Source organism: Nematolebias whitei, chromosome 17, assembly GCF_014905685.2.
Source record: "Nematolebias whitei isolate Nwh7 chromosome 17, NemWhi1, whole genome shotgun sequence".
NCBI classification, from domain to species: Eukaryota; Metazoa; Chordata; class Actinopteri; order Cyprinodontiformes; family Rivulidae; genus Nematolebias; species Nematolebias whitei.
The window spans coordinates 29147513-29158090 of NC_056514.1; the positions used below are offsets into that span (position 1 = coordinate 29147513).

General features: G+C 36.6%; 1 protein-coding gene across 1 annotated transcript in view; it reads left to right on the top strand.

Moving 5' to 3' along the window:
* The first annotated feature begins 2357 nt into the window (after positions 1-2357).
* Positions 2358-10578, top strand: part of LOC119423674 (protein phosphatase 1 regulatory subunit 1B) — a 16153-nt gene continuing 7932 nt past the window's right edge. The window contains exon 1 of the mRNA XM_037691079.1: positions 2358-2653. Coding sequence (XP_037547007.1) covers positions 2525-2653 — 129 coding nt within the window. The 5' untranslated portion in view covers positions 2358-2524. The remainder of the gene's footprint in view (positions 2654-10578) is intronic.

Below are 10578 nucleotides of genomic sequence, written 5' to 3' on the forward strand. Positions count from 1 at the left end.
ATATATATATATATATATATGACTCATTTGTGTCCAAACAATCAGAAAACCATTACATCGTCTTATCATGAAACAAGTAAAACATATATAATCTATAATCCGAACAGAAATTTGTTAATGCATTTATCTTCTCCTTCACAATTTACAATAAGGCATTCATACACAAGAACAAGCAAACTACAGCTGTTACAAAGCCTGGTGAGTAACAACTGTTGCCATGGCAATGATTGAGCTGAATACTTATATATATTTGCAAGCCCCTTCAGGCACAAAGTGGAGAGTTTTGCACTCTGCCTTGGACAAGATAAAAAAAGGACACACACACACTTAAAAGACTTATAATAAAGAGATTATGATGATAAAAGTGAATTTAATTCCATTGAGTTTTCACATCATCACATAATTAAAATGCAAAACGTATATCGTGAACCTTTCTTGTAAATTACAGCTGCCAAGTTTTCAAGCCACACGTTTTTTTTAAGACTTGTGAGAAAATTTGATGTTTTAGTATCATTCACAACACTCCTGACTAACCCTCTAATCTACATAAACGTGTGCATATTACCAGCTGAGACATACTCGTGAAAACATGTTTATTTTTCCAATGCCAACATCTGATCTTCATGGATGAGTTGTTCTAAAGGTCAAAGCTTCATTGTTCACACGTTTTCCACAAAGCTTGAGTTTGCTTCCAGGAGCAATTTAGCCCCAAACTGGCAGGGATCCAGAGTTTTTTGCAAATTCCATAAAAAGTGGACCTGGGTCCTCTGATTACAGAACATTTTGTTCTTTATAGGTCATGTATAATCATTATGCATTTACGAATTTTAAGTAAATGGGGTTAGGTTTTTAAATGTGTTGTTATATTTTAAATCTTTACATAATAATTACTTACCTTTTAGTTGTAAAAGATGGGTGGAGCTGATTGATTGTTCACAGTTTTTATACAGGGAGATACAGGCCACACACACACACACACACATCTAATACGCTGATCTTATGTTTGTTTTTTAGATATTTTCGCAAAATTTTTATTTTTTTAAATGTGAGTGTGATGAAAAAATAGTTTTCCTCTTAAACTATAATAGCGATAAGGAAAATATATTACTATTAGTATAATGGAGGGGCGTCAAACATTATGTCCGTCTGTCTGTCCATCCATCCATCCATCCATCCATCCATCCATCCATCCATCCGTCCATCCATCCATCCATCCATCCATCCATCCATCCATCCATCCATCCATCCATCCATCATGTGGTACACCCTGGACAGGTTGCCATCACACATTTCGTCTTTATCAAAGCTCCTTCTTGCAAAGTAAGAAAACATAAAAAGTTGAACCAAATGGTGCAATTCAAGAGTTTACGCCAGTGGTTTTCCACATATATTAATTAGTGTCGTGGTCTCGTAATACTGAGGTTGCTGGTTCGAGCCCAGGTTGCATCAAGAAAGGCATCTGGTGTAAAACAAATATTTCATGCGAGTTAGCTCACCGTGGTGACACCTGAAGAAGAGAGCAGCCAAAATAAACTTATTACAGTAAATACAACTCTGAACTGTGGGTCCACACTCAACATAAACAAAGTCCGTCCAAAACCACAAGGAACAAAACAGGTAGATTAGGGAATGTGACCGCCAAGTTTAATGTTTGCGCTATTTTCAGTCACTTCTGCTGTTTTTGTGTAAACAAACACACTGTTAACAAAATTTTTATTTAACGTCATATTAACCCTCTATCTTCTGTCTTCTTTGTTTGTTTACACTTTGTATATTTAATAGAAAATCTTTGATTTTCCAAAATGTAAATAAAAAAACACAAATTGAAAGTATCTACATCTTGCTGATAAACATATTATTCAGGATGAGTTTTCCTTTAAAATCCAGAGAAATAGAAACAATAGGCATCAAAACATTCAAAGAAAATAGATTATGAAAGATAAAATATATTTATATAAAAACAGTACTTAAGTACACAGTGTTTCAGTATATAAACTTAATTTCTTTTTTGTGAGCTTTTAAAAGTAAAAAGAAACAACAAAAAGAAACAATTTTATTCCATAAAATTAAAGATGACTTTTACGTTTCTTTTCTTTCACAATAAAATAAAATTGATATTTTTTTAAATGCTTGATTTAGTTAAAAATTTAGAATTTTTACTCTATTTACTCTAAAAAATATATAAAAACGCGAACTATTTTTTCTTGCTTGACGTCATCCGCAACTCTGCAGCGAGAAACTTCCGTCAGAGTCACGTTTTCGGTGTGGTTTCCGAGGGTACGTGAACGCATCATAAACTCCCCACCTTCTCATCTCGTAGAATAGGTCAGTAAACACAGCGGGAGGGGTGTAATGAGGGCAGGCACGAGGTTCTGCCACAGAACTTCAGAGACCAAACATGCACTGAACACCGACTAATGCCTGGTTAGAGTTTGGACCCGGAGGAAGTTCCGCGGACTGACTCCACCTGGGTTTGAGTTTGGACGCTCGTGCGCTTGGCTGTGGAGGTGAGAGGCTGGATGAGATGGACCCGCTGCTGCCCCCAGACCCGGACATGATGGCGCGAGAGGCGGACAGGGAGGAGAGGAGGAAGATCCAGTTCTCCGTTCCGTCCCCCGTGCCCCTGCAGCTGGACCCGCGACAGGTGGAGCTGGTGAGATGCACCCCTGTATGGCAGGCCGGTGGGCCATATAATCAAACAAATCATATCTCATTACATTTTAGAACCAATTATAACATTCCTCATAAACTAAACGACTGTCTTACTTTAATCTGATCTACAGTCAAATATATACAGAACACCATTCATATACTAAACAACAAAAAAATTATGTAGCCTTTTTTATATTTAATATGTTTTACATATATCTAAAATTCAATTCTGATAGTCGTAAAGAACATTTCCAAGAGTAGGACTTTGTTCTACAATTATCATTTCAGAAATCTCCAGTGTCATCCTTCTGTGGATAAATACCATCATGTTTCACATTGTAGCAGTTTCAGCTCCTATAAGCCGAAAGCCTCGTCTTCATAATGAACACGGTGAATAAGTGAGGTAGAATCCTTACAACGAAAAACTCATATTTCATATATCTACAAAGTAGCTGCCTTGATAAAACAACTAAAATAACCTCATCAAGTTTATAGAGATCAACTAAAGTTAAGCTTGTGTTTTTACACAGTCATAATTCATTTAATGGATATCCATAATGACATTTTAGCCCATTAAAATCATATTCCTTAAACACCTTTTATTTATTTATATATTTTTTGCATTATTCGAGTAGTTTTTATTTATTTATTATGGATGCTCAAATTAAAACGTAGGACTACTAACATTGGTGTTGTAGCTCTAAATGACACTTACATTGTCATGTTTTGTATGACTTTTATTTCAGACATGCACAGTGTTTACTGCAGATAGGAAGAATACTATATACCCTATATACCCTATATATCCTATATATCCTTGCTGGACTTACTTCACTCAGTATTCGAAGGATGAAGCATTGGTATATTTTCATATACAAAGCCATTTTAGAAAAATCTAAGGTAAAGATGAGTTTGTCCTATTTTGGCCCATGGTCTTGGAATGATCTGCAACTTAAGCTGAGGTTGGAGTCTTTTATTCCTTTAACTTGTTTTAAACAAAAATTGTGTGAGGTTTTAGTCACATCCTGCACCTGTAATGTTTAAGTGTCTTAAATTGTGATTTTTATTTTTACTTTCATTATATTTTGAGTTTTATTAACGGATGTTTTATTGTAAATATTTTAATACTACAGTTACTGTTTTTAAGACTGTGTGGCTGTATTTGCATATTGCCCAGGACATCCTTGTAAAAGAGATTAATAATCTCAATGGATTTCTTCCTGCTAAAATAAAGGTTTAATAAATATCCTCTTTGGATATCTGGGGCTAAAAGCTCAGCACATGATCAATAAAGCGACGTTGTTTCTACCACCGACACAATGATAAATCTGATGGGATTGTAATATAGGATTATTGTGGACGGGATGAATGGTATTCTGTGTGAAATGTTTTTTGGTATAAAAAATTAAATATGGATGGCTTTGAGCATTTTGGCCAACTATTATGTGATATACTTACTTTCCATTTACAGTAGTGATGTGGAACTGGGAGGTCAAACCCGGGTCATAAACTAATCTGCACACGTTCTTTACTGTATTTTCATTATTGATCCCCAGAAAGACATAAGCTTGAAACTTTCACCAAAAAAAGCAAGACTTGTTTTCCACAGCTTCGTCTGAATCAGGACTACTTGCCAATGAGGTTAAAAATGCAGTTACATAACCATGAAGCAAGACCTCACAGAACTCTGTATTTTTGTTTCTGTTGCCCATTACGCTGTGGGCTGCTGAGCAGAGCAGCACTGGGATTAGGCTGAGCCATGCTGCTTTAGTTCTGGGAACCTTTGAAAGTAATGAGGAATCTCTGCCCTTCAAAGGGACGAAGGAGGACGAGGAAGAGATAAAGCCCCATCTGTAATGCTGGAAATGAGACGTGCCTGAGCAATAAAAACAAACCCTCACATACGTTACTCACACAGAAGGACGAGGTGGTGTGTGCGTTATGTAAAAACACAACCTCAGGGTGAATCAGCAGGTGGAACATGCTGAAAGTAAATGTGTGCAGAGTAGGAATGTCCTTGCAGATGTGTGTTAATTTGGTGGGAATGAGGGCCTGAAAAAAAGGTCCCTGAAGCAACAATGAGATCACAATCCAGCTGCAGCGACGCTTCAGTTTTATCCGTTTCCTCCGCTCTTAATCCCATCCTGCTCCACGAAGGGAAATCCAGACAAAGTGCCAGGTCAGAAATCTTTGTTTCTCCCCAACATCAGGAAGCGTTCAAGAGTTTGGAAAGGATTTTCGGCCTTGGAATGCAGAAATAATCTAATAAATCAATCATTACCCGGCTGTCAAACATGTTTTGCACATCTGATGTTTACGTCCCACTTGTCTCCGGGGTTTTGGACTCCTTTCTGTCCCCCTTTGAGTTCAGAAGCGTTTCTTCATTTGCTTTTCTAAATTACTCCAATTTATGAAGCACTTTAAACTGATCTCTTATCTTAATTACAGTAGTCCCTCCTTTAAACTGTGAAGTAGGAATAGTAGTACAAGTAGGCCTGTCACGATAACTAATTTTGCTGGGCAATTAATTGTCTCAGAAATTATTGCGATAAACGATAATATTGTTTGAAATTTGATAATAATTAGTAATTATTGTCAAATTTAAGAAGAAATGTTTAATTTGTTTTGAGTGTAGTACCTTGTTTGACCACCGGATGGCAGTATAAGACTGTTTGAACCGAAGGATGGATAGTGAGAGAGCGAGCAACATGTCTGTTTAAGGAAAAATGGTAGGGAGACCCCTTGACGTGACATGGGCTGTCTCTCTTCGGTTCTCAAAATGGTGGACGCTCTGTGTGGTTTGAGCTCTTTAGCTTAGCATTTTTCTCACAAAGCTTTTAATAAAAAAAAATCAGTAAACAAGTTCTCAGCTTCTTTTTGCAGAGAAAAATTACTTATTACACAAAGGCACGGGTTTCAACCGTGAATTTTGGAGCTTGGACAAGACGGAGGTTTTTTCCCGATGTTGGCCTGTTAGCTTAGCTCGTAGCTTAGCTTCTCAGCTTAGCTGCTTTTAACGATCCAAAAACGTGATTTTGGATGGTTAAAATGGATTTTAAAGAGAAAAGAGAAAGGGAGGGGTCAGTGAAGAGCACCGGAGTTGAGCTTTTTGTCATCCAGTGTCTTCAGTAGAAAGAGAGAGACACGAAGAAACGATAAAGCTGATAAATGAAAATGAGGTCAATGATTTTCATTTATCATGCGATTAAGTGATTTAGGCATTTTAAACCTTTTCGACACTCGAAATATTCTAAACAATGTTTCTAAACTCTAAACGCTCTAAAAGAGCACAGAATGCCATGATTTCCCTCTCTCTGCCTCGCTGCTCTTTGCCACCTGCAATCGCTTTTGGCCACTCCCACTGCTCCGCTATGCACGGAGATCAGCTGATCAGCTGCAGGAGGACGCTTATCCTGCAATATGGGCTGCACAAAGATGCAGCAGGCGCTAAATAATTTAAAATAATTTATTTTAAATAAAAATTCCATGCCGATCGTGAGGCTCATCCATCAATCAGCCAACTGTGTGTCCTTGACTCTAGTTTATTGTTGTCATTGTTGACTGTTATTATTGTCTGTACTTTATATGTTCCGTCTGGAACAGGTCCCTCTTGTAAATGAGTCCTCGTGCGCGAGTCTGCAATAAATGAACCGTGAAGTAGTGAGGGACTACTGTACACATGTTAGTTCTTGCAGCTAAAGTTCTCATTATCTTCTTGGTAGTCATTTATTAGTAATTTCTATATAATCTCGAGTCAAGTCAGTTTTCTTACAAGGAAGCTGTTCTGTTAGTTCTGGTATCTTTTATGTTTCTTGGTTTTGTTTTGTTTTTTCACGTTGTCATTTTGAGGTCTTTCTTAGTTTGCATGTTTTTTTTCCTAACTTGTTTCTCACCTGGGTTGGGTGACCTGATTGTGATCACCTGCATTTCATTAAATATTCTCCAGGGTTTCCATTATTTCATGGTTCATTAACTCGGTTCGCTTGTTTTCCTCCCTGGCCCTCACTTTCCTACAAATTCAAATATTTAGAAACTAACACAATTTTTGCAGCACTCCCTTGCATCATATTCTTGAGTTTAAAAAATACACTAGTGCCACCTACGAAAGTCATTGTTGTTTTGAAGTGCAAAAAAAAAAAAAGGATACTTATGTAAAAATAAACAATGATAGCTAAGCATTCATTTTTTCTCTTCTTTCAGCTGCTCCTAAGACTTGGCAGTTGTTTTTATACTCTGTGTGGAGCAGAGTGCTGCCGTCTAGGGTGCCTGTGGGAGCAGATGATGGGGGTTAAGGGCCTTGCTCAAGGGCCCAGAGTGGGGTTAATGAGGGTGGGTGCTTCCCCTTTCCCACTCCCATTTTGATGTTGTCAGTATGGGGAGTTGAACCGGTAACCTTCTGCTCACTGGCCCACCGTCTCTATCCTCTGTGCTTGTAATTTTGGAAGCTAAGTTAGTTTAGATGTTAGCCTTAATTTATTCTTGTCACTCTCAGGACTGAAGCTAACTGAGGCCTCCTAATTTCACACAAAAACAATTGAATTTCACAACTTTACTTTAGGTTTAAGGGGATTTATTATTATTATTATTATTATTATTTAGTTACATATTTGCAAATAAGCAAATCACCAAATGAGTTATGAATGGATCATTTGAGTAACTTTATGACCAAAGGGGTAATTAGATTGATTGATTGATCATGGGCATTATGTTTACAAATCAAAATATGAAGTATATACCATTTAAACCATTAGATAGAAAACTGTTACCTTAAATAAAAGAAGTATTGTCATACTAAACAGTCATATTGTAATCCACTCTAGAATATTTATCTCATGTTTCTAAAAGAAAGGAAATCAGCAGGTAGTTTAAGTTTCTGCTGTGTTTTAGAAATCCATCCAAACTATCCTGAAAACTGCCAAAAACGGGTTTTATAATCCATGATTTAGAAACCCCGCATGACAAAATCCTCAATATTTATTCCCACCATACCTCTAGCAAATATATGTTTAGTGTTACATGGAATGAAAATCAGAGGGAGGGAAAAAAATCACCCAAGAAGGCGACAGATTAAAATGAAAAAGAGATTATATGTGAAAGATGGAGGCCAGAATGAAGGACAAGGACAGCTATAGCCCTGAGCAAAATTTAACCACAGAACACCCAAAAGACTTATTATATGTTCCTCCTAATTTTATTTTATTTTACACAGCAGTGTAAAAGCAAAACATTAGTTGGTTATTAGTCTCAAAATACAAAAAAAAAAAAAGATGAAAATGTTAATATTTTTTTCAGCTGTTTTCTGAATTTTTAAGGTCTTTTGTTTTTGTTGATGGGTCTATCCATTTTTGGTTTATTTTCTGTGTTTTGTTCTTCTGGATCCGTTCAGCTCCTGCGTTTTAGTCCTGCCACGCCCACCCACACCTCTGTCTCATTAAGCGCAGCTGTTTCCCATTTCCTGTTCTGCCTCAGTCCGTGAAGTTCATCTCTGCACGCAGTTCCTCAGTGGAGCATTTTGCATTGTATGTGCCCGCCTGGTTTCCTCTGTGCCTCCTGGAGATCATTCCCTCATTCTTGTTGTTTCTGCTGCTACATCAGCCGTTGTTTTGTTAAAGTTTCAATTTTCTACATCTGCCTCAACCGGCTGGGTTTGAGAGGAACAGGAAGGAGGAACAGATACACAATGGCAGGTCCAGAATGGAAGCGAGCAGGATTTTTTCTAGGAGGAAAAATAAAAATCACATGTTAAGATATAAATAATTTCAAATGCAGTTTTCATTTGTGTGCATTTGTAAATATTTATTTGATGAAATGAGGTCAATTTTTCCTCCAGTAGTCTAAGCTTATATAACAAGCCAACCCTAACTATAGGATTTATCCAAAAGGAAAGTTTTAAGTCCAGTCTTAAAACTGGACAATGTGTCAGCCTCATGGACAGAAACTGGAAGTTGTTTCTATAAGAGAGGAGCCTGATAACTGAAAGATTTTCCTCCTATTCTGCTTTTGGAAATTCTAGGGACCACAAGTAAACCTGCAGTCTGAGAGCGAAGTGCTTTGTTAGGAAAATACGGAACAATAAGATCTGTAATATAAAATGGAGCTTAGTGGTTGAGAGCTTTGTAGGTTAGAAGTAAGATTCTGAATTTGATGGGGAGCCAATGGAGAGAAGCTAAAACTGGAACAACGCTAACTATGCTAACTACTGGGCCATCATGTTGTCAATGATTGATAAGGGAGACAAGATTGTTCATTGTAGCACAGGTTGAGGAAGTTTTGTTCGTAACACTAATTTTACTGGATAATTCGTGAAGAGGACATAAAGACTGAAGTTAAACAAAGTTGATAAAATACAATCACGTCAAAAATTGTGTTCGGTCCAAATGGGCTCACTCCCACCAACAACAAAGTCCTGCATTGTCAGGTATTTTTTAATTATTCCAAACTTCTTATCAAGTCTGGTTTTAAGATGCTGTCTGCAGAGGGACTAAGGTTTTATACCACTTTATGTCTTGAGCAAATGTTGTAAAATCCAAACTGTATATATAAAAACAAGTTTATTTGTGTGCAAAATTAACAAAGTCTGTAAAACGAGTCTATCGCTTGTTTTCTCGATACGTGTCAGATGCAGTCATCAGTGCAGCCAACAAGGTCCTCATGTTCCCTGTAGGTGCTTGACCTTCTGGCTACACTTTTAGATAAACGCTCTGACTCAAAAGCCTCTCAAACAGATGCTCCAACTGTGTGTCGGTGTTTGTCCTGGATGCTTTTCACTGAAAGTGTGTCTTATAAATTAAATATTAAACATTTTATGTAACACATTCCACTTTTATGTATGCATTGTAAGTCATATGAACATTTTGTTCACAAATAATGGTATTATATTTAATTCTGGAGATTGAGTGGTGATAATATGTATAAATCCAACAAACAAAGGGAGGCAGAGGCGGTGCGAGCTGCCCACACAGCTTATACCCACGCTCTGATTGGTTGGTTGTGCAGCCACTTGTGTATGAAACATAAAAATGATTGTAAAATACATTTAAAGAAGAAAGAGGCTAATGGATAAATCGCATGTGGGTTTTTTTTTCAGGACTAACAGAAAAATACCTTATTTACATCCAAATATGATTTATTGCATCTCTACTTACAGCAAAGTGTTTTACAAACAGCGTTTATGGTTATGTTGATAATTTTCTGAGTTTGTGCTGCGATGTTGTGACGATTCATCCAGGGCAGGGGTCTGCAACCCGTGGCTCTGGGGCCACATGTGGCTCTTTGAAGATTTGACCAAACATAATGCAAAATATAAATTCATTGGTTTTTATACCCACAGTGAAGAGAAATGGAAAGTTTTAGCATTTTTCTGCAAATGTTTAAAAGAAATTAGTAAAACAAGAAAAAAATAATGTTGATTAGCTTTAACTACGTCATTTATCCAACTTCTTGCCTGGCTCTTTCTCTCAAATCCACCATAAATTATTTGAAGAAATATGATGAGTAATGTATGATGAGTAATGTATGATGAGTAATGTATGTATGTATGTATGTATGTATGGATGTATGTATGTATGGATGTATGTATGTATGGATGGATGGATGGCTAGGTAGGTAGGTCTAATTAAAGTTAAAGTAAATACAAAAGTTGTTTTTTAATTAAAATTGTATGTCACATTTACATATCCAACAAAATGACCTTATATTTAGACACACTTTAAATGCATGCCTTATTACTTTAAAGTGGGATACATAATTATTTTTATTTTTCTAAAATTAAAAGGAAGTCTCACATAAACCTGCAGAGTTCAAGGTTAAAAAATTTGGGGGTAAAATTGGTATGAAAATGTGTATTTTTCTTACTTGTTTATGTGAATGTGGTCTTTTCTTAAGCCCTAAAATGTAAAATTATTAATAAATGTTGAAATTCATTAT